The sequence below is a fragment of the Antechinus flavipes genome, chromosome 1, assembly GCF_016432865.1.
Source record: "Antechinus flavipes isolate AdamAnt ecotype Samford, QLD, Australia chromosome 1, AdamAnt_v2, whole genome shotgun sequence".
Taxonomy (NCBI): Eukaryota; Metazoa; Chordata; class Mammalia; order Dasyuromorphia; family Dasyuridae; genus Antechinus; species Antechinus flavipes.
In genome coordinates, this window is record NC_067398.1 from 624,475,625 (window position 1) to 624,501,469 (window position 25,845).

The 25,845-nt window shown below is 34.6% G+C and overlaps 1 protein-coding gene across 8 annotated transcripts in view; it reads right to left on the reverse strand.

Moving 5' to 3' along the window:
• Positions 1–25,845, reverse strand: part of ASAP1 (ArfGAP with SH3 domain, ankyrin repeat and PH domain 1) — a 594,911-nt gene that overhangs the window by 133,647 nt on the left and 435,419 nt on the right. For all 8 annotated transcript variants that reach the window (XM_051971096.1, XM_051971093.1, XM_051971094.1 and 5 more), the window contains one exon: positions 1,241–1,315. In XM_051971096.1, the coding sequence (XP_051827056.1) occupies positions 1,241–1,315 (75 nt within the window). The remainder of the gene's footprint in view (positions 1–1,240; positions 1,316–25,845) is intronic.

Here is a 25,845-nt window from a genome sequence, read left to right on the forward strand (position 1 = left end):
AAGAGAAAATATATTGAAATTATGTTTATCTTTGTCTCAAGATAATTTTGAGCAGGGGTTCTAAAGCTGTTCATACACACACACACATATAGGTATCAGTATCATTATGTGTATGTATATAGCAGTTTATGATTTTCAAGCATATGTGTAGCAAGGAGATGACCTTCATTTAATTTTTAGAACAACCCCCCATCAGAATGACAGGGTTGAATAAATATCATTAAATCTATTTAATAGGTAGAGAAACTAAGGCTGAAGTCATAAAATAGTGAACTAATTGTATATAGCCAGAATGACAATATTATAATTAATTTTCAGTGTTCTACCTTCAAAAATAATTTTTTAAAAAAGTTATCTAACTGAAATGGTGTACTTTTAAATATCAATTAACAAACAGTTAAATCATAAATCTGTGCCAGATACAATACTACTACTCAAGGATCCAAAGAAAGGAAAAAAAAAATAACAGTCCTGGCCTGGAGTTGTTCATATTCTAATGGGGAAAACAACATGTAAATATCTAGGTACATACAACATAGATGGTAAGGTAAAGTAAAAGGGAAAAGCAAGCATTGGGGAAAGAATCTGCAGTGAGGAAGGGTGAACATACAGGAACTGTGAACTAGGGATCTGAATTAAGTCTTGGAAGCCAGGAAAGCTGAGAGCTAAAGAGACTGAAGTGAAAGTATTGCAAGCCAGGGAACAGTGCAAAGACCCAGATCATAGAGATATGGAGAAAAGCAGACTGTAATAGAACTCAGTAGTCAGAAGGAGACCATGTTGTGAAGGGTTTGAGATGCTCAATAAGGAACTTTATCTTTGATCCTTGCAGTAGGTAATAGAAAGTCCCGGATGTATATTGGGAAGGAGAAGGATTTGTCACAGGCCAATATTTTAAGGAAATCACTTTTAGGAAGCTAGAATGGAGTGGGGAGAGACTTGATGAACATAGATCAATTAGAAAACCAACACAAAATTACAGGCAAGAAATAAGAAGAGGTTGAACTAGGGTGGTAGTTCTTTAAGTAGAGAGAAAGCAATGTCGTCAAATGATGTTTTAAAGAAAGAAGTGACAAGATCTGGTAACTGATCTTATATGTAGGGTAGTAAGTGATAGAAAAATTGAGGATGATCCCCAAATTTTTGAACTTGAGTGATTAGAACCATTTCCCTCAACTGTAACAGGTAACAGAAAAGAATAGGTTTAAAGGAGAATTAAAATACATAGTTGATCACTTACTCCTTTGACTCCTTTTAAGTCTCCTTTCAATAAGGAATCCAAGGTGAATATCACATTATGGCTTAGACCTTGGAGCTGTAGGGGAAAAGAATGAGAGTACCAGATTAGTTTATTTTAGTTTTAAAATATGTGATTTTTAACATAGTATTTTCACTCTTTTTGTTGTTGTTTGCTTGCATTTTGTTTTCTTTTTCATTTTTTTCCCTTTTTGATCTGACTTTTCTAAGCAGCATTATAGTTGTGGAACTATATATAGAGGAATTGTACACATTCAATATATACTGGATCACTTGCCAACTAGGAGAAGGGACAGAGGAAGAGAGGGAAAAAAAAAATTAGAACACAGGGTTTTGTAGGGGTGAATGTCAAAAATTATTCATGTATTTATTTTGAAAATAAAAAGCTTTAATTAAAAAAAAAAACAATTTGAGAATTATAGTAATGGTCATATCAGCCACTATACTTGTGGCTGGAACTGTTCATTAATCAATTACAGATGACATATTTTGTAAAAACAAAAAGAAAGCCCACGATGAGCTTCAAAGACTCAAACTATTTTGTTCTTTCACATTCTCTAAAGTTCCTTCTAGTTTTAACAATGTGTTCTAAGGTGTTGTTTTCCCCCCAGCCAGCTCTAACAGCTTATGTTCTGACATTTTAAGTTTCTAATTCTACTATTCTTTAGTCTCAGGTTTAGGACATTCACTTTTCCTTCTTTCTGATTACATGAAAATACATTTCAGGATACATATCAGACTAAAAACTTTAAGCTTGTTACACAGGAAAGTGAATCTGATTGAAAAGAGGGGAAAAATCCCATAGTGATCAGGCCAAAAAGTAGCCAAAATAATTACTCCCTCTAGTGGCAAAGGGATCATCTGTCTCAGGTGATTTATATGGAAAATAAAGGGGCAGAAGGAGTATACAAAGTACTTCATATCTCATGGTCCACAACGCCAGGGAAATCTGTTAAATTTTGAGTGACAGGTAAATTGGATAATAACAGGGGTAGGATATACTTGTGATTTCACTGATAGAGGAAATTCCCCCTTTTACTCCAAGCTGGCTTCTCTGAAACAGTCTTAGAAAACTTCTTTGAGCCCTGAGAGATGCTCAGGATTATATAGCTAAGTAAATTCTATATGTCACACTGAGGGCACTAGAATTTGAGGGAAGTTAGGTGACCCACCAAATGTCACAGAACTGGCTTAGTCAAGTATACACTGGAAATTGTTGGGGCCATGCTATCTCAGGGTTTTTTGACTCCATGTCAATAAGAATTGAACCAGAACATTATGTGGACTGAAATAGATGAAAAAACAGAACATAATTTGAGGGGGGAAAAAAATCAAACTTTCTACATTAAAATTAAGCATTTCTGAAAAAATACAGCAGAAAAACAATGGATTTTAATAACAAAACTACTGTTTCCCAGATAGACTGGCATTTTTAAGTGCTCCTTGATCCTTAATTGTTATTGACTTCTATTTAGATGACATGCATTGGTATTCAAATCTGATCACCTTCAAATTGTATCAATAAAAAAAGATAAAGTGTTAATTTGCCACTCATAGAAACATGTGGGAAACATTTCTTAGAGGGAACAAGAATGAACTGGATCTCTAACCAATATGTAAGGCAGGAGACAAAGAGGATCAATACTAGTTGGTATTTAAATGAATAAACATTAAAGAAAGAAAAAAAAAAAAAAGAAAAAGTAACAGTTTTCCCAAGATCAATTTCTAGTTCAATAACTCAGTGCCTATTACATATGATCTACAGGATAAAAACTTGCATTCCATATATTTTTTTGGAGTTTGCATAGAATTGACAATGACTTCTGGATGGTGAGTGTAAACCCCAAAGTGTGAAAGTCTTCATGTATGGGTAACATTTATTCTTTAAGGTCAAGGCCTATTGAATGTTTGGTCATTAGGTGATTATATAGATATGTGTTTATGTATATTTGCAATGGCAAATCACAGATTTTTGAAATACTTAAAAACTTTACAAGGGTTATTTTTTCTTCTTAACACAAAGCTAAGCACAAAGGAGCTGCCTCAATTGTAATCTGGCAATATGATAATTCAGAATTCATTAGAATATGCATGATTATTATACAAATTGTGGTACAGTGGATACAGTGCCAACCCTGGAGTCAGCAAGACTCAACTTCTAAATTCAAATCTGACCTTAGACGATTATTATCCATATGACCTTGGATAAGTCATTTAACCCTGTTTGCCTCAGTTTCCTCATCTGTAAAATGAGCTGGAAAAATTAAATCACTCCAGAACCTCTGCCAAGAAAACCCCAAATGGGATAACAAAGAGTTGAACATGACTGAAAACAACAGAATAATAACAACAACGAAGTACATATGTTTGTATCTACACCCCTTGCTAAATTTTGAGTGACAGCACAAGGCTGGTCCTAGGAAAATGAACTTTCTACTACCAACTCTCAAAAACCATTTCCTGAGTCACAGGGGATTTGACATCTATGCCAGTAGGAGGATGCATACTGAACTAAATCAAAAATCTCTGAAGTAAACTTAATTTCTTAAAACAATAACTTAGAAAAATCCTTCAGGAACAGTTGAATTAATTCTCAACTCTCATATTATTAAGAAAGCTGTATACCATGATAACAGAAAAATTCTAGTAAATGTTTTAATCAAGAAGAAAATGATTTAGTGTGTACAAAGCCTGAAGAAGATACAGCAGACTTCTGAATGTTGTCTGTGTTAGAATAAATTTTAAAGGAAAGAATGTGAAATTAAAAAAACAAAAACAAAAACAAAAAACCCAGTCTTTTCAGTGATCATGTCTGGCTCTTGGTTTCCTAAGGGTTCTCAGGAAATTAGACTAGTTGAAAAACATCCCATTTGCTTGAAGAAAAAGCAGGATTGGTCTCATAATGACCTCTTATGCCCATCCCTCAAAGCAGAAAACTTTTCTCTTCATTTCAAGGAAAAAAGAAAAATAAAGGAATTATGGTTAAGAAAGGAAGAGATGAGGTAAGGAGCTGACTTTGAAGAAATTGTGGGGAATGGAAGGGAGAAGCAGTACTAAGTTAGGATGGGTTGAGACCACAACTATTTTATTTTCATGGTTTGCCTCATGTTGACAACTCCTAGAATTTATGGCAACTGCAAAATAAACTTCATTTAGACATTGCATTCTATGAATGTGAGGCAATAAATTTTAAGAGCTATTAACAAGGTTGTGAAGCACACTGCTTACTCATACATACTATATTTATTTTTAAAGGAAACAGAATAATTCAGTTTAACTTTTACTAAACATCTAGTATATGGCCTAATATTGGAAGGCCCCGCTTCTAGCCAACAAAGTCTATGCTAAGATAGCAGGGAGTAGACCCAGAAGACCTCTGGTTATTAGACCATGGCTAAATGGGGAAAATAATCATTCTTCACATCTTTCATTCCCATTTAGGAATATGGAAAATCATAGTATCTAGATAGGGGATGGCTCTTCACTTTTCAGACACTTCCAAACTGTGAAGTCTATTATCATGGTCTCCTCATCCACTTCACACTGAAACCTGGACTCCCCCTCTAGGCCCTTTTATTGTCTGGAACCAGACTTCTACATCATTTACTGATTATTTCTAAACCATGCTGTCTGCCAACAACCTAAATGTACCTCACCTCTTTTTAACTTTCTTTTTATGTGCTGTTTTCTCCTATTATACTGAAAGCTCCTTGAAGGGAGGGGCTGTTTTTTTGTTTTGTTTTGTTTTTTGCATTTCCAGTGTTTTGTAGAATACCTGGCACTTAGTATCAGGTTTAATAAATCTTTTTCATTCATTCATTCTCTTTGGAAATCACATTCCTGGGGAAAATTTTCAAGGAATAGTCCTGTATATAGGCCAAGTATATTTCACTAAGAACCTAAAAATCTAACAAGTAGGGTTATAATTATGAATCCCAGCTTAATGTTCCTTCTAATAAAACCTCCTCTTCCTAACCTTTGCCTTTCCTCCATACTTGGAAAGTATTCCTACCAGTCTCTGCCTCTCAAAATTCCATTTCCTTCAAAACTCAGTTCAGGTTCTATCTTCTACATAAATCCTTGATTCACCTCCTTCTCCAAATGCTAGTGCTTTTCTTTTCAAATTACCTTGTATTTATTTTGTTTATATTTATATTATGTGCATGTTGTCCTGTCTGATAGAATGCACTCTGAGGGCAGAGACTATTTATTGTTCTCTCCATGTCCCTAACACCTATCAGAGGGCCTATGCTAATAAATTCTTGTTGACTGATTAATCCTCCACTGATAATTCAAATTAATAATATACATTTTGATTCTATTCATTTTCATCTTGATTTAATTCCCTAATGAATACTGCCTTTTAACTACTTGTTTTGGCTTTCAGAGAAACTCTAGAATTTCCAGATAGCTGACTGGCAGGGCTGAGCACCTACTATTTACTACTTTATAGACTCTTCCCTAGCCAAGTTCCTTCTAGTTTAATGAGGGACCAAACTTGAATAAGGCTTTTCAACAGCTGCAGCATCCTGAGGTTCAAACACAAGAGACATTTATTTGTCTCTTTCCAGGCCACATAATGTCAATTGCTTCAAGCTTTAATACCTGCAACAGGAAGGAGGAATTGGCCCATAAAAATTAACACATTCCCCATAAAACTGAGTAAACATGACAGTTTTTTACAAAAGGGTTCTCAACCTTTGGGTCTGATGAAAAAATGCAAATAGAAAACCTGAGCTTAGTCAGATGCTTGCTAGGATTACATAAGAGTTTGAAAGATACAAAAAAACTTCCTAATAGTCAAACATTCATTGAATACCTACCATTTAAAGAAGGTATTCCATATTATATACTGTAGGAATACTAGGATGAATAAGAAACAGTCTATTCTCTCGAGTTTCTGTTCTCATAGGTAAGATAGTATATATAGAAAATTGTCTATAGTATAAGGCAACAGGAGACAAGATCTATAAAATGCTAAGAGATGTCAGAGGAGGGAAAATATCATTGAAAAAAGTGCAGGAAAGATACATGGAGAAGGTGACATTTGAATTGGATCTTAAAGGAAAGACTTCTAGAACTAGAGATAGAGGATAGGTGAAAGGTATAGCATGAGAAAAGATCTGGGGTTGGCAAAGTACAAGACATTTTCAGAAAGGTTAAATAATAAAGTTTGGATATGAGGTAATAAAACAGCAATAATTTATTAAGCATCTGTTCCAGGTATTGTGGCTAGCACTGAGGATAGGACAAGTCAAACAATGTCTTCCCTTAAGGCACTTCGATTTATTGAGAAAAATCAATAAGTAAATGAATGAATGAATACACACCCACACGTACAAAATAGATCTAAGGCAATTTTGGGAGGAAGACATTAGTATTTGGAGTAGAGAGGAAAGAATTAAGTCAGGCTTCATGTAGAATATACAGCTGAAGTTGAACATTAAAAAAATAAGGAATTCACAGAAGTAGAGGTGAGGAAGGAGTGCATTCCAGATAAAAGAGGCAGAATTTGCAAAGGTACAGGGAAGGAGGAATATAGAGTCATATAATGTAAGCTTCAAGGACAAGGACATTTTTCTTTTTGCATTCCTCTGTAGGTCTATTGCTTAGCACTGTACCCAGCACATAGCAAACACTTAATAAATGCTTGCTAAATAAGAATAAATCAGTTTTCCTTAAAATAATATCTCAAACCATCAGCAAGTATTATATGTAATGGAGGCAAATTAGAAGCATTAGCAGTAAGATCAGGGGTGAACAAGGATGCTCATTATCACCACTATTGTTCAATATTGTAACTAGAAATGTTAGCTTTAACAATAAAAGGAAAAATAAATGGAAAGAATTAGAGTAGGTAATGAAGAAACAAAACTATCAATCTTTGCAAATGATATGATGGTTTATTTAGAGAATCCTCTAAAAAACTACTTGAAACAATTAACAACTTTAGCAAAGTTGCAGGATATAAAATAAACTGAAATAAATCATTAGCATTTCAGCATTTCTATATATTACCAACAAAGTTCAGCAGCAAGAGATAGAAAGAAAAATTCCATTTAAAATAATTATAGGCAATATAAAATATTTGGGAGTCTACCTAACAACACAAACCCAGGAATTTTATGAATAAAATTACAAAACACTTTTTTTCTACACAAATAAAGTCAGATCTAAAAACCTGGAAAATATCAATTGTTCATGGATATACCAAGCTAATGTAATAAAAATGGTAATTCTACCTTAATTAATCTATTCATTCAGTGTTATACCAATCAAATTGCCAAAAAAAATTTATAGAGATGGAAAAATAATAACCAAATTCATCTGGAAGAACAAAAGGCCAAAAATATCAAGGGAATGAATGGAAAAAAATGCAAAGGAAGGTAACTTAGCTGTTCTAGACCTAAAGCAGTGGTCATCAAAATCCTATGGTACTAGCTAAGAAACAGAGTGGTAGATTAGTGGAATAGGTTAGGTACACAAGACACAATAGTCAATCACTACAGTAATTTACTGTTTGATAAACCCCAAAACCCCAGTTTCTGGGATAAGAGCTCATTATCTGACAAAAATCACTGGGAAAACAGGAAAACAATATGGCTAAAACTAGGCAGAGACCCATATCTTACACCCTAAACCAAGATAAGGTCAAAATAGGGTCATGATTTAGACAAAAAGGGTGATACTATAAACAAATCAGTAAGGCAAGGAATAGTTTGCCTACCAGATCTTTGGAGAAGGGAAGAATTTACAACCAATGAAGAAATAGAGAACATTGGGAAAAGCAAAATGAATAATCTTGATTATATTAAATTCAAAAGGTTTTACACAAGCAAATCGAATGCAGTCAAAATTAGAAGGGAAACAAAAAACTGGGAAACAATTTTTATGTACAGCGTTTCTAATAAAGGCCTCATTTCTGAACTCAGATTTATTATTATTATTATTATTATTATTATTATTTTGGTGAGACAACTGGAGCTAAGAGACTTGGGTAAGGTCACACAGCTAGTAAATGTTACACATCTGAGGTTGCATTTGAACTCAGGACCTCCTGACTTCACAGTTAATGCTCTATATACTGCACCATCTAACTGCCCACTAAAGGCTTCATTTCTAAAATAAAGAGAACTGAGTGAAATTTATAATAATACAAATCATTCCCCAATTGATAAGTGGTCAAAGGATTTGAACAGACAGTTTTCAGATAAAGAAATTAAAGCCTGCTATAGTCATATGAAAAAATGCTGTAAATCACAATTAAATAGAGAAATGCAAATTAAAATCACTCTTATGTATCACCTCACATCTATCAAATTGGCTAAGCTGACTCAGGAAGAGATAATGACAAATCAAACTGGCTAAGCTGATTCAGGAAAAGATAATGACAAATCTTGGAGGGGATGTGGGGAAATTGGAACACTAACACATACCTGTGAAATGATCCAGTCATTTCAGAGAGTAATTTGGAATATGCCCAAAGGGCTGTAAAAACCTTGCATACCCTTTGAACCAGCAGTGTCACTGCTGGGTCTGAATCCCAAAGAGATCATAAAAGAAGGAAAAGAACCCACATGTACAATAATATTTGTATGAGGAATTGGAAATTGAGTAGATGCCTATTAATTGGGGAATGGCTGAATAAATAATAGCATATGAATATAATGGAATATTATTATTGTATAGGAAATGATGAGCAGGATGATTTCAGAAGAGCCTGGAAAGACTCACATGAACTGATGCTGAGTGCAGTGAGCAGAACCAGGAGAATACTGTACATAATAACAGCAAGATTACATGACGATCAATTTAATTCCTCTCAGCAACACATAGATCTAAGACAATTCCAATAGACTTGAGATAAAGAATGCTATCCACATTCAAAGAGAGACCTATGGAGACTGAATGTGAATCAAAGCCTAGCAGTTTCATCTATTTTTGTTGTTTTTTTTTTCCCCTTTCTCGTGATTTTTTCCCCCTTTGATCTGATTTTTTTTTTTTTTTGCTCCACATGATAAATATGGAAATATATTTAGATGATTTACACATGTTTAACTTATATCAGGTTGCTTGCCATCTCAGTGTGGGGGAGAGGGCAGGAAAGGGAAGAAAATTTGGAACATAAGGTTTTGCAAAGATGAAGTTGAAAACTATCTTTGTATTTTGAAAAATACTATTAAGAGAAAAAAGACGAATGTTGAAAACTATCTTTACATGTAATTGGAAACATAAAATACTATTGAAATTTTTAAAAATGCTTGCTGATACTGATGATAAAGGCCAGATTTTGAGGAAGGCAATATGATTTACAGTATTGCTGTAGGAAGATCAACTTTTGCAACAGTGTGCTTGATGGATTGAAGAGATGACAAAAGGTGGAAAACCAAGTTTAAAAAAAAACTATAAAAGTAAAATAGTCTGAGAAAGAGATAGAATCTTGAATCAGTTTCACATAATTGGTAAATGATAATTACTATCTTTGTAATTTTGTCTAAGTTCCCTAACCTCTTTGGGTTTCAATTTCTTTCTCCATAAAAGGAAGAGTTTGGACCATATGACATTTAATGCCCCTTTCCAATTCTAAATCAGGTGATCTTCCACTATGAAAGTATTAAAGCCAAAAGGAAAAGTGAGATCCTATAGAGACTATAAATATTTCTTGTTGCCTTTTTTTAAAACATCATATTCATTTCTCCTTAACCTCATCTCTTCTATACAAAATTTGTCCTTGAAACATTTAGCATTTAAATACAATAAATAAAAGTTAGTTGACACAGTGATAATAATTGAAGACATATTTATATTAATGTATATTCTTTCCTTTTTCTTGGATCTCATGCTTCTCTAAGAAGCACCAGGGTTGTCAGTACGACATTCATTTGCCCAGTTGCTATATGCATATCTAGTCTCCCACCTGCCAATCTTGACTTCTTATTCAGGGAAAAATCAAGGCAAATCAATATTAATAAGACAATTAGAAATGGTATGATTACTTAGTGCCTTCTGGCTGTATTCACAGCTTGTGAGATTGCCTATTCTTCCTGGATCACTCCTCCAAACTATATATTCAACTTCCTAGCGAATAAACTCCTTGAGGAAAGGGATTGTTTAGTCATTGTAATCCATTAGTTCTACTGCTTTTTAGTGCTATCATTTAAATTATTGCAATCATTGTATAGGTTGTCTCAAAAGTTTTGATACAGTTTTAAAGCTTTAATTAAAGCTTATATAAGTTTTAATCAGATTATCAATAAGCACCATGACTTTTGGGATACTTTCTTTATGCTACATCCCTTCTTAAAAGCTTCCCATGTTTCTCTAAATTCCTCATATTCATTGTTTCACAGGATAATAGATTTTGAAATTTGTTAGAGACTTCAAAGTCCATCTAGTCCAACCAATACACAAAAAGAATTCCAAAGATTTAAAAAAAAAAAAAAAAAAAAACCTCAGCAAGTGGTTGTCTAGCCTCTGAAGATCTTTAAAAAGTAGGGAATCCTACTCTTTTTGAGGAGATCCATTCCACTCTGAACAGTTGGAATGTGGTGCCTCAAAAGATGGTACATTTCTTTATTGTAAATATTTCATTACATTCAGATATGGATGACTCAATGGATAGAGCACTAGACTGAAGCCAGGAAGACCTGAGTTCAAGTTTAATCTCAGATACTTACTAGATGTTTGACCCTGGGCAAGTCACTTAATCCTTTTTGTCTCAGTTTCCTCCTCTAAAAATGAATTGGAGGAGGAAGCAACAAACCTCCAATAAAGTCATGAAAGATTGGATATGACTGAATAACAACAACATTCATATGTCATTAATTGATCAGCTACTAGAATAAATGGATACCATGTTTGTTTCCAGTTTAATTTTAGTTTTTTTTTTTTTTTTTTTTTTGGCTATCTAGGTATTTATATCTTGCTATGAATATAAAAGATCCTATGTTCATGGCATGTTTCTGTCATTCACCTCGTGGAAGCATGTGTCTGATAGTGTATAAATCCATGGCTAATAAGGAATTTTAATGAAGTATCTACAATCAACAATACTGGGAAAGTATTTATGAAACTTGACCTACTTAGCTGAGTAACAAGCTACTTCACTGCCTCAATGTCATCATATGTAAAATGAGATAGAGAAGAAAATGGTAAACTGTCCAAAATCTTTGCCAAGAAAACATTAAGTAGGATCACAGAAAATTGGATAAGACTGAAAAACAATAATAGTTAACTTCTAGCTAATTAAAATACAGAGCCTTAAAGAATACAAAGTTCTTTACTATCATCTCATTTTAAAATATCATCTCATTTGATTCTCACAACCCTGGGAGGTAGGTACTGTTATGTTCTCTATTTTTTTTTTTTTTTAACTTTTCAGATGTGAAAACTGAAGTGGACAGAGATTACGTTATTTGTCCTTGCTTGCACAATTAAAAAGGATCCGAAACAGGAACCAAACTCTCTACTGTACCACTCAACTTCTTACATATCCCTTCCAATAATGGGATCTTAATATGACCTCAAACTTAAAAATCACATTAATAATAAGAGCTCCCTCAGAGATAAAACTGAAATTCTAGTTAATCCCAACTATAGAAATGAGCAAATGTTTGGAAGTATAAAGGTACAATTCTTTCAGAAACAAACTGATCACAAAAATTATATCTTAGGGCATCTTCTGATGTCATGAATAAAGCTTAGCAATGGGTTTGGACTTGGGGGACATGGGGAGAAGGAACAAGAATGAGAAAATCTTGAGTTCATGAAAAGTCTTGAGAATGAATACTCATGTGTGTAGTTACCCAAATTCATATACTTAGGGGAAAATAAGAAGCAGAATGTACTTTGTCATGGCTTCATTATTTTTTTCCTTGTGAATGACCACAGCAAAGCTTAAAAAAAAAAAAAAACCAAAAAAACTACATGATAATAAATAATAATAGCTGACATTTATGCATCCTTTCATGTTTGTTAAGAACTCTACATTCATCACCTATTTTGATGAGCCTAAAATTGAAGTGAGATTACAAAAATACAAGCTCCTCTAAATTCTAACTCAGTTTCCTTTGTTGCATTGTTTTCCGTAGGTGCATCCCATAATTGTGAATATACCCTAAGGGTCAGTCTAGGGTCCTTGTTCTTTTTTCCCCCACATACTTTCTTCCTTAGAGAACCCATTAGCTTTAATGCTTATCTTGATAATGATGATTCTCAGATCTATACATTTAGTCCTAGTGTCTTTCCTAAATTCTCCTCCTAGACCATCAATTAATTGCCTATGGAGTAAACTGAACTACCTGTCCCTGAAATCATCTCTAACTCAACATTAGCCAAATAAAAATCATTTCATTTTTTTCACAAAACTATTCCGTTTTTGAACTTCTCTATTTCAACTGAGGGCACCAGCATTCAATTAACAGCCACGGAGGCATCCTTGACTTTCCACTTTACCAGATTCTACAAATCCAATTCTGCCACATCACTATCTCCTATTTCTCCTTTTTTGTACCTCAGATAACCACCATCACTTAATATTTCTTACCTGAGCCACTCAAACATGCTCTTAATTGACATCTCTGTTTCAAGCTCCTTTTTTTTCCAAATTCATCCTTCACAATGTTAACAAAATAAAATTCCTAAATCAGGTCTGATTGGATCACTTTATTACTCCATAATCTCTAATAGTTCCCTATTACCTCCAAGATCAAACACAAACCAATAAAAAACAAATCAAACACAAATACAAAAATAAATCTTCACAAACTAATTCCAATTCCATTTACCAGACTCATTATACATTACTCTCCTTCAGGTACTTGGCTCATTCCTATCATTCCTATTATTTTCCCCATGTATAACATTCTACCTCTATGGTTGCACAAGCTTTTCCATATTGCTTGTAATGAACTCTTTGTACTTCTATCTTTTGGAATCCTCAGCTTTCTTCAAAGCTCAACTATTTCCTACATGAAACTTTTTCTTATCTCCTCTCTTCCCCAACCTCAAGAAGGAATAACAGGAATTTTTGGCATCTTCTAAAAATAATTGCCTTGCAATTAGTTTGTAAATATTTTTATGTACACATTGTCCTGCCCTATGGAGTATAAATTCCTTGAGGATAAAAGCTATTTCATTTTTCACTTTTTAGCCAGATAGGAGGGACTTAAATGCTTATTGTTTGACTGATTAGCTGGAAATCAGATATATAGCTTGAGTAATTACAGAAAATGAAAAACAGGTTGGAATTTGATCCAGTAGGGGGAGTATTGATACTGACAAGATCAGAGATGGGCCATTGTGAGAAAAAGGATTTAAGAGTTGAGTGACCTGCATTTTAATCCTTGCTCTGACACATATTAGTAGCTATACAACTCTAGACAAATCACTTAGCTTTTGAACCTCAGTATCCGTATCTATTAATTAAGAATAATAATACTTGTGCTACCTAGCAACATCACCATCAGCATCATCAGCACCACTACCAGCATTTTCATAGTGCTTTAGGGTTTGCAAAGTGCTTTACAAATTTTAATTTGTTTGATTTTCTCATTTTGGCTTCCCCTGGAGGTGGATATCTTGATTATCTCAACTTTACAGAAAAGGAAACGGAGGCAGAAGTTTTAACTGAGATACAGTATCTCAGGTAGAAGGCAGAATTTACACTCAGGTTTTCTTGACAAGTCTAAGATTCTGTAACACTCACAGAATGACTTTGTGAGAGGGAGTTGGATGCTATGCTTTCCAGCCTTTGATTCTGAAGTTTTCTTAATTTAAAGTTATATGTGTTTGTGGTACGTGGTGGAGAGCGAGAGAAACACACACACACACAGAGAGAGAGAGAGAGAGAGAGAGAGAGAAAACACGCAATGAATTCTATTCTTGACCTAAAGCAAACTTGGGTAATTAAAACTAGAACTACCAGAAAAGCCTGAGCTTGCAATAGAAGTGCCTCCATAGCTAATTACAACATAGCTAAGGCAACACAATAATTGCATTTAATTCCTATAGTAGTTTGCATTATCCTTAATGGATCTTTTAAATAACAGTTTTCACATCTATTGAATAATTATTTTCATTCATGCTACTAAAATTCTGTTGATTACTTCATTTCCAGTTAGTCTGCTTCAATTTATTGTTCTTTTGTGATAGATTAATATTATCTCTAAGCCTGAAATTACTAAGAATCAAAAACTGCATGATGTCAGATATCTCTACCAATTAGCCTTGCACTGGATACATTTAAAAGAAACATTTTTGCAGTTTGTTTTTCCTTTAAAAAACATCCAAAATGTAAATAATGCCTAATTATAGAATATATAAACTTTTTATCATTAGGAAAGTTCTAGTGCCATCATATTTCTCTAAAATTTATGTTTTCATTACTAGTACAGCAATAAGCTTGTTTGCTAATTTGGATTGCCCAGTGGGATTTGCAATAATTCCACCAAGGATGATCCTGAAGTTACCCTTGCTCTGTAAAAATAGGGAAAATTAAATTAAAAGAGTGAGAAATAATCTTTAATCTATTTAAGTTAACATTATTTTTAAGTATATTGGATTTATTTTGCTTATCCAAACATAGTACCTGCTAAGCAAATCACTAATCATTCTTATACTTTGTTACAGCATATGCTCAGATGGTTCTAGTAGTTTGAATTACTTGACTGACTTGAATGAAAACTGTATTTTGAATTCCTTGGAATACTAGTTAGCCCATTTAATAAATTAAAATATGTTAGGAGAAACCCATGTATAGAGGTTAATGGAGGACTGATTACTCAAAGAAAAGTCTAAGAGCAAGAAGACCAAATTAGAATTCCAAGGACGAGTTTGAATCCCAAGTTGGCTACTTAGTACTCATGTGTAAATCTTATGATCCTATATGGAGAGTCATTAGTCTTAGTAAAGAAAATAATAAAAGATAATAATATAGAGGTCATTTTGAACATTTAAAGGCCTATTATACAGAAGGGGAAATATGGAGCTAATCGTTATCACAGATTTACAGTTACAAGGGACTATTGTGATCTGACCTCATTTTACAGATGAAGAATTTGAAGTTAAGACAGGGGAACTAACTTAACTAAGGTAATAATAGGTAGTATTATTAAAAGGTAGTAGTCAAACTCCTGTGCTCTGAGCCCAAACCCCATAGCCTTTTAACAGCAGCACACTATGTTCTATGTTATTCCAAGAGGCAGAACGAATATCGATGGGTAGAAGTTGCAATTTAATTCAATAAATATTTTCCAAATAGCTATTACACACATGTAATATGCTTGGTGCTGGGGAGAGACAAAGAAAAGATAAATGAGGAGGCAGAGATGAGTTCAAACTAAGGAAGAATTTTCTATCAATAGAGATTGTTCAACCATGAAAAGCATCTTGCCTCAGGAAGCAGGGTGTTTCCCATTCTCCATCACAGAAGGCTAAAGGACTATAAATGAGAGTTATTGTAGAAAAGATTCCTGGACATTTATGTCCAGGAATAAAGGTGATCTCTAAAGTCCTTTTAATTCTTAAGGTTTCATGTGTTAACATCAATGGAATGTTGAACTCTGGAGCAAGCAAAGAGTTCGTGAACTGACAGTAATATAGTTTTCTGTGTGTGCATGGCAAGTTATGAAAAAATGTACATTGATTGAATTAATCTTTTCCCTAGTGTCTTGAATGTACTATTTTTTATTAACCAATATATCCTCTATTTTTATATATTTATATTTATTATATACCTACCTCACAGTTTAATGTTGTATTGATGCAGGAATGACTACCTGTTAAAGTGAAATGAAGTGATGAATCAAATCACTATTCTCAGTACTGCACATACACAGAAACACCAGACGCAATACTCATTCTAAGAGATTCCTTCTCTGGGTTGAAGAAATATATGCATAAGAATGGCTTATTGTAATCTTTTTTGCTTTCATGTTAAAGAATTAATAGTTTTTTTAACTCTTGTTTACTAAGCTAAAAGTTTATGGACATGACATCTGGTAGGTGATGACACAAAGAAAAATTAATAGGCAGTACCACTAGTAGTTATGGAATAGATGTACATAGAAGGGACCAAATGATTGCAATGAATGAAAAGATGCAGTGCACCCATCAATCTTTTTGGCCACATATATACAAACTGATACCATAGTATTAACACCACCACCTTAAATATGAAGGATAAAGATATAATTTATATGCAAGAAGGAAAGGAGAAAGGAAGGTTGCTTATTATGTGCCAAGAATTGTGCTAAGCGTTTTACAAATATTATCTTAATCAATCCTCACAAGAACCATGAAATAAAAGAGCCATTCTTATTTCCATTTAATAGCTGAGGAAGATAAGACAAACAGTGGTTAAGTGATTCTTCCAAAGTCACAAACTGAATTTGAATTTTAGTCTTCCTGACTCCAAGGCACTACTCTCTGTCCACTGCACTATCTAGCTAGCCTTTCTCCTTCCATATACATATGCATATATATGTATGTTATGTGTATATATATATATATATATATATATATGTACATATACCACCTCCAAAGAAAAGGGCCACTTTGCAAAATGGCAGAATTCTGAATAAATTTTCTTTCACAGAATCACATATCAGAATTGAAAGGCCATCTGGTTCAGCATTTATATGAACAAGAATTCCCTCCCCAAAATGCCAACCAAATATTGCTCTAAGTCCTGCATGAAGACCTCGGATAAGGGGAATGTACTGCTTTCAGAGGAAGCTCTTGAATTTTCTGACAGGTCTGATTGTTATTAACTTCATTCTTTCACCTAAACTAAATTTGCTTCTTTGTTACTTAGTTTTATATATTTGTTGTAGCTTTCTTATGCCTTTTCCCTTCCTTTTCTGAGCATAGTTTGGCGATTAGAAATCTGGGAGTTACTTATCTCTGGGATTATCTCAAGGGTCTATGGCTTCCATGGAAGTGGATTTAATGCAGCAGGCTATCTGAAAACCTTGAGGGGTTTTGTGTTGCATGCTATTATTTTATGCGTGGGGGGGATGGGTGGTTGTTCTAGTCTTAAAACCCATACTGTATAATGATTTGCCTATGTATTAAATCATAATTTTTATGGAGATGATTCTCAAATCTAGTTGTTCAGACTTAACCTTTCTGCTGATCTTCACTCTCCCATTTCCAATTGCCTATTAGACTGCCTATTAAACTGCTCTTTTCCTATCCTATAGGAAAGTAACTCTCCAGTTTTCCTGTAAAGGTTAACTGCTAATGGCTTAGCAATCCCTCTTAAGAGAGACAACTAAATGCCATCAATATCTCTGAAGGTGGTTTTCTTTTTCTGTATTACCATTCTATGCCTTAGCTAGAAAAGAAGACCATGCTGGATAATGTAAATTACTTGGAGAATAATGAGGAGAAAATACAGGATGTTCTGAAATTGTTTTTTTACCATGGGAGAAGAGGTTGGTATTTATATAGCTTTACTTTCTTTTGTTACCTTCTCAAAGAATGTCTGTTATTCTCTTAGCTAAAACTGAAAGGTTGGAGGGTTTTCTTTCTTTTAGAGAGAGTATACATATTATATATATATATGTATATATACATATGTATACACACATATAAATATATATGTGACACATATGTGTGTGTGTGTGTGTGTGTGTGTGTGTGTGTGTGTGTGTAGGTCACACAGGTCAGAGCAAAGATTGGAGTTAAGGCCTAAGAGAGCATCATGGAAGATAAAGCCAGTGAGCAGCAAGAGCAACAAGGTGGAATCAAGTCCTGGGGTAGGGCCAAAAGTTGCAGACTTCACTAAGCCAGCTTCTACAAACTTAGCCAAGAGCCACAATGGAGCCAAAACTAAGAAGAAACAATCCTGGGATTTCCATAGCTGGAACAATCCAAGGAAGAATGCAGCTGATCTAATAATTTCCTTAGTTCCTGCCTTCTTTAAAGGAAAGACATCCCCTGTGCCCGTTGGGTTTGCTCAATGAAGGGAATTTCTGTACCTTTGGACCGAGGGCAAGAGACAAGCTAAAGGTGATCTTGGACTTTAGGAATCCTGAAAATATGTGGAAAGAAAATCCATAATGTATCACCACCTCTATATGATTGGCTGTCCTAGTTCTTCACAAGCTAACCAGAGATGCATAAAGCAATATAAACGAGGCAATATTTGCTAGTTTTGTCATCTTGCATCAGTTCTCCTATATTCTGTCTCCATTTCGCATTGCTCTTATTTCCCCTGAAAAATGAAACATTTTTTCCTCTTGAAATTGAGGCTAATACAAATCTGCTGACTTGCTCAACACATTGGAAAATCCAATTAAAATAATGAGCCAGCTCCTAGCAGTTAAGTAAGTGACTCCCTGGTATAAATTAAGCATTCTGTGAAGTGTATTAACACTTTCCTGCCACAAGAGAGCCATTTATTGCACTGGAGATTATTCCATCTAAAACTGGACCCTAGTAGTAACTTACTTATTAGACAGGCTCTGTCTGACCTAATAAGTACATTGAAGCCTATTTGAATTAATTGCTTGTAGATTAGGAGAAAACAAATCTGTCCATGAGGTCCAAGGGAAAGTATAATAAAATTTATATTTTGTCTTTTGAGGAACCCCAAAAGATCTAAGAGAGGCAAGTGCTGATGGCACTAAATCACCCAACCTCTTAAATTATAATAGCATTTTACATTTCATATCCATTGATGTTCAAATGCCCTACAAATCATAATAGTGCAGTCATTTTATTATAGTCATATCTAGGATTAGATGCTAAGGCAAACAGCCTTGCCACTTCAAGGTATGATACTTCTGGGGACATAATGTATCACATAGAAATGAAACAAATATCTGAAGAACAACAAAAATAACCAAAGTAGTTGATTCTCTAAGTATACCATCATATCAATGTGAGTTTTGCTTCCTCATTACCTATTCTAATTCTTTCAAATAATTTTCCTTCTCCTATTGCTAAGGCTAACATTTCTAATACTATATTGAATAAGAGTGATGATAATGAGCATCCTTGTTTCATTCCTGATTTTACTGGAAATGCTTCCAGTTTATTCCCATTAAAAATAATGCTTGCCTTTTAAGGAGTACTACTTTTACTCCTATGCTCTCTAGTGTTTTTTAAACAGGAATGGATGCTGTATTTAGTCAAAAGCTTTTCCAACGTCTATTGAGATAATCATATAATTTCCGTTGGTTTTCTTACTATATGATCCATCATTCAACCAATACTTTCATAAGAATCCCTTCTACATAATCGTCCATTGTTCCCTTGAAGATGCCCAGACATGGGGAAACTTAACCTACCCAGGAACCCATTCCATTTTTGGATAGTTTTGTTAGACAACCATTCTTTAAATCCAACTGAGACCTTGCTGTTTGCAACTTCTATTCTTTTCTCCTCCTTTTATCATCTTGTACCAAGGAGACCAAGTTTAATTATTCCATCATTTTCTCTATTAAATCTCACTCTTAAGTGCTTCTTCTGTAACCATTTCCAGTTCATCCAATCTTCACATGGTATAATTTCCAGGTACCTCCTCTGTATGTCTTTCTTCCTCAAAGGTGGCTCCTGGAGCTTGAAAACCACATACCAGATATGGTCTGACACTGTGGTCTAACAAAATCTAGGTTCCAGACCACTTATAAGATCTGGTATTCTTCAAGTACTTCCTATGGGTCATATCATGAAAAAATTAAAGTACTATTTGAAAATAAAATCTCTTGTTTCTCAGCTTTCCTAAATTCCAGTTACAACGTTCTCTTGTGGCTGGGAATGTTCCCTAATCTGGGAGATTCTTTACCACGTGGGACTATCCAGGAGCCTAAATCCAGAAGTTCTATGGAAGACAGTATCTCCATAGGGTTTTCAGAATTGTCCCCAGAGTCTGAAGTAGCTGCTTTCAGTTCCTTTATGATACACAGTTGCTGGAAAAATCATTCTGACAAAACAGCTTTCACTGGCTCATGAGACTGGTCCCCACCTTCCCCCAGAACCTTAGACTCTGCCCCTAGAAGTGCTTATACTTTGCTAGGCAATCTTTTATCTTACTCAGAACCAGGTCCCCAGATCCCTTCTTTGTCACCATTTCCAAACAATGCTTCCATGTTTGTACCACCCTGAAAGTTTCCCTCGTTTACTGTCTTTCTTCTATTAAAATGTATGGATGGTTTTGTTTTCTTGGATTTATATCTGTAGTGCCTAGCCTAGTGCTTGACACAAAGTAAGCAATTAATAAATGTTTTATCATGTAAGATCCCTTTGGATCTCAGTTTCTTAAGAGGAAGAGAGGGCTATTTAAAATGATCTTTCAAGCTCTTTGAAGACCAAAAATTCCTTTGACTAATGATATGTCAAAGGGTAATAGAAAATACTACCTAGCAGACTATAGAAGGGAAAAAAAAATAACTAAATCATAGATTAAGCATAGATAACTAAATCATAGACATAGACATAGATGTCCTCTTTGAGGTCCGCTAGTCCACTGGTATCAAATTTAAATAGAAAAGAATCACTGCCAGACAAATATTTATTTAGAAACCCACAAATTAATATTATTATCTATGTATTTTTATTTATTTTGTTAAACATTTCCCCAGTACATTTTAATCTGGTTTAGGTCATGCTGATACTAAAGAATTTTGTTTGAAACTTGCCTAAACTTTGACAGCTTTGCTCTAGTCCAAACCTCTTATTTTATGGATAGGATGTGAAAGCCTAGAGATTAAATGAGTTCTATTAAATGGTAACTAGTAGAGTCAAGGTTTGAAACCAGGGCCTAGGATTCCACATCTAGCACTTTTTCCACTAAGTTGTCATGAATATACTAAGATTACATTATTTAGTCAAGTTGTTTGCATTTTGTCTTGCTCTTCAACAGCGCCTAGAGAACAAGAACTGTTGTTTGCCTACATATATATATATATATTCCCACCTCTATAATGCTTATTATCTCTGGGTACCCTTTTACTCACATATGAAACATGGAGGTTGGACTTGTTCAATTGCTTCAATTATGTCTGTGACCCCATTTGGGGTTTTCTTGGTAAAGATATGGAGTGGTCTGCCACTTGCTTCTCCAGATTGTTTTAAACATGAGGAAACTGAGGCAAACAGAATTAAATGACTTACTCAGAATCCTACAGTTAGTGTCTGATGCTAGATTTGAACTCAGGAAGATGAGATTTCCTGGTTTGCTGCCCAGTGCTCTATCTACTGTACCACCTAGTTGGACTACATAGCCTTTCAATCTATGACATGATCTTTTAAGATTGATGGAATTTAGGAAGAATTAATTTCATTCAGCACAGCAAAAAAATATAACCTCTCAGCTCATAATGTTAGATCTAGAAAGAACCTCCAAAATAATTATGAAAACATGTACACAATTGGACAGTATTGGCAAAGCAGTGTGGAATGTGGTCAAGAAGATCTAAGTTCAAATCCTGCCCCACATACTTACAAGCTGTATAATTCACAGCAAGTCACATAACCTATGCCTGTCTCAGTCTTCTCATATATAAAAAGGGGATTATAATAGCAAGTATCTCACAGGGTTATTGTAAAGATCAAATGTGATCCCATATATAAAGCATTAGTAAATCTTCAAGTGCTATATGTATTAATTTGTGATTATGATGAAAGAGTGTTCCAAATCCCTATTAATCAGAGAAATGCAAATTAAGACAACTCTGAGATATCACTACACACCTCTCAGATTGGATAAGATGAAAGGAAAATGTAAAGGGCTGAAACTCTTAAAAGATGTGCTTGAATCAGACAGCTGAGCACTTAGCATTTGTTTGGAATTTCTCTTCTCTCAGTTAATGTTGGCTCAATGCTTGGGGTTAAGAGAACTGTAGGTAAGGATTAGGGGGTGGAGTGAGAGAGGGGAGAGAATTTCACTTGGCCTCAGGACAAGGAAGAGAAAAGTGTGGAAATTCTGGACTCTAGAATCAAGGAGGAATCCTTGGCAAAACTCCTGGCAGTTTTGTCTGTCTCCTTCACTTCTTTCCCTAAAGACCAAGGACTTTTGCTTATCCTGACTCTGGCTGATTCTGAGGCCTCCAGGGAGCTAGATTGGACTTTACAGGAAAAGATAATAATGAATATTGGAGGGGATGCGGGAAAACTGGGACACTAATACAAAATAGGTGGCATTGTGAATGGATCCAACCATTCTGGAGAGCAATTTGGAATTATGCTCAAAAAGTTATCAAACTGTGCATACCCTTTGATCCAGCAGTGTTACTACTGGGCTTATATCCCAAAGAGACTTTAAAGAAGGGAAAGGGACTCACATGTGCAAAAATGTTCGTGACAGGTCTCTTTGTAGTGGCTAGAAATTGGAAATTGAATGGATGCCCACTACTTGGGGAATGGTTGGGTAAATTATGTTATGGAATATTATTGTTCTGTAAGAAATGACCAGCAGGATGAATACAGAAAGGCTTGGAGAGACTTACATGAACTGATACTGAGTGAAATGAGCAGAACCAGGAGATCATTATGCACTTCAACAACAATACTATATGAGAATCAATTCTGATAGAAGTGGCTACCTTCGGCAATGAGAAGATTCAATTCAGTTCCAATTGATCAGTGATGAACAGAACCAGCTACACCCAGAGAAAGAACACTGGGAAATGGATGTGGACTGCTTGCATTTTTGTTTTTCTTCCCAGTTTATTTCTCCCTTTCTAAATCCAATCTTTCTTGTGCAACAAGAGAACTGTATAAATATGTACACATGTATTGTATTTATGTTATACTTTAACATGTTTAACATGTATGAGACTGCCTGCCATCTAGGGGGTGGAGGGAAGGAAGGGAAAAGTTGGAACAGAAGTGATTGCAAGGGACAATGTTGAAAAATTACCCATGCACATGTTCTGTGAATAAAAAGTTATAATAAAAAAATTTGTGATTACTATTATTATACAGTATCCTTTGAAAATGTCTGAGACCATAGGATTTAAGGCTAGAAGGGGCTTTAGAGAGCCTCTTGTTCTATTCCTTCATTTAATTCTCCATTTTACAGATAAAGGTATCGAGACCCAAAAACCTGTCCAAGCTCACACAGCAGAGAGCAGAAATTTGAAATCAAGTTCTCTTAATAATGCTTTCTTACATCAAAGGAGGTTTAATTTTGTTAACACTGGTTCCGGAAGAGGAGGAGTGAGGAAAGACAGAGCACATGGCCCACTTGAAACATATGCTGTAGTTGTATTTTTGGAGAAAGTCAAACAAGGAAAAAAAAAAATTCCACACTTTACTTATTCAGTGATTATAAACAATATTACTTCTTTTGAGAGATTCAAAGTAATATTATAGCCTAGAGACACATGAAGGACTTCTAACCATTCAGTTTTATATTTAGGATGGGTTGTCTAGCCATGGGACTTATAAATGGAAGTGCGTTTAAGAAACATCTTGTCCAATCATTTCTTTTTACAGACAAGAGGAATTAACCCTTTCTAAGTTCAGGTAAATAGAATGGATCAGAGTAGGGATTTAAACAGAGGTCTTCTGATTTTATGTAGAAAGTAGTATTTTCCCTCAGCAATTCATTTTTTATATGAGTAAAGTGAAGTCCAAAGAAGAAAAATACCTTGCAGCCAGTTTGTCTCAATGAGTTATAAAAATGTTTGGGGGGGAAGGGGATAAGGAAACAACACTGTTGCAGCCTTTTGTTGTTGACCCAAGAGAATTCTAGCTCTCCCACAGGTCAGTCTGGGTATTTTTGAGCCAGAAATTTATATTTCAAAGATACAATTACAAGAAACATATAGGCAATAAAGTCCTAAAGGGTTATTCTGTTGTGTAATATTTTTTATTAGTGATTTGGATAAAGGTCTCATAAGCTTTTCAGATGACATAAAAAACTAAGAGATATTGCTAATGTCTTAGATGACAGACAAGATCTAAAAAGATATCAACACAATTATCCACTGGATGTGGAAAAAGACGTATGTTTGAGTATGGCTAATATGGGAATTTGTTTTGCCAATCTTTGTGGCTAGGTATTGATGGATTTATTTTTCTTTCTTTTTATTTAGAAAACAATTGCTCAAGGAGTGGGGAGGAGAGATTCATTTTCTAAAAAGGAAAAAGCACTGGGACAAATCTAATAAGATAAAGTTTAAATGGATAAATGGATTATATTTCTATTTTAAAAAATCAACTTCATATTACAATCTGGAGGAGATGGAGAGTAATTCATTTGAAAAAGATCTGTTATGTTAGTTGGATCACAAGATAAATGTGAATCAACAATGTGTTATGGCAGCCCCTCAAAGAGCTAATTCAGCCTTAGGTTGCATTAGGAATAGTATAGAATAGGGAAGGCTACTGCCTGCCAAGACCATATTTGAAGTGTTGTGTTTAATTCTCAATATAGTTTAGAAATGACATTGAGAAGTAGAGGGTAGATGGCATAGTGGAAAGAACATTAAGCTTAGAATCAGAACTATCTGAGTTTGAATCCTGCCTCAGCCACTTACTAGCTGTATGACCCTGTCTCAGTTTCCTCATTTGTAAAATGTGGATAACAGTAACTCCCTCAAAAGTTTGTCTTGGAGATCAAATAAGATAATTCATGTAATGGATGTGCTTGGAAAAACCTTAGAGTGCTATAGAAATTCTAGCTATTATTATTATAAGTTGGAAAGTATCATACAAAGATTGATAACCAGATAGTAAAAGTCCTTAGGGAGGACACAATGGGGATCTTCAAGTATAGGAAAAGAGCTGCTATATGGAAGAGGATCAGCGGGTAGAACTTGCAGACAGACAGGAAGACTGATGGTGGATGGTTCTCAAGGAGAACCAAAATGACATCACTATGTTGGGGTCAAGGTAGAGTGTGTGCAACTGTGGCTGATCAGACTAAACACAAGCTCAGACTGCACTACCACCGGTCGGACACAAACAGTGCATGTGCACATTTGGGTTGATTTCTCTATTTGTGCATCTCACATTTCTTTAGAGCTACTTCAATTCTGCTTTGTTTCTAGAACACAGTATCTTCTCTGATGAAGGCACGAAGGCTTAATATAAGGAAAAAATTCTAAATAATTAGTGCTGTTCAGTAATGGAAAGAGCTGCTTCCAGAGGCAGTGGTTTTGACTTAATAAAGGTCTTCAAGGAAAGGTTTTCTGAACTTGGGGCAGGTCAGACTCTTGTTCAGGTTAGAATGGATGACCAATTTCATTCTGACCTTTTGTGATTCTATAAGATCTAGGTAAAATCAAGAACTAAGTTTCAAGTAAGATCAAGGCACCATCAATAAACTAAACAAATTAAATAACCTGTGGGGTAAAATTTAACAACTGCAACATTATCAGCAGATTCAACCAGAGAAACATGGATGGGTTTGAAAACATCTGAAGAGTCACTCAATTTAAAATAATTTCACTGCATTTAGTTTCATTTATTTTAAGTACACATAATGATGCATTATATCTAAGATCATCTTGTACATCTGGACCTCAGAATGAAAATAATATTTTTTCTTAGGTTATACACAGCTCCTGGCTTTTTCTGGAGGTAATTAGCATGTTGTGGAATGAATTTTATCAGCAGGAGAAAAAGAGGCTA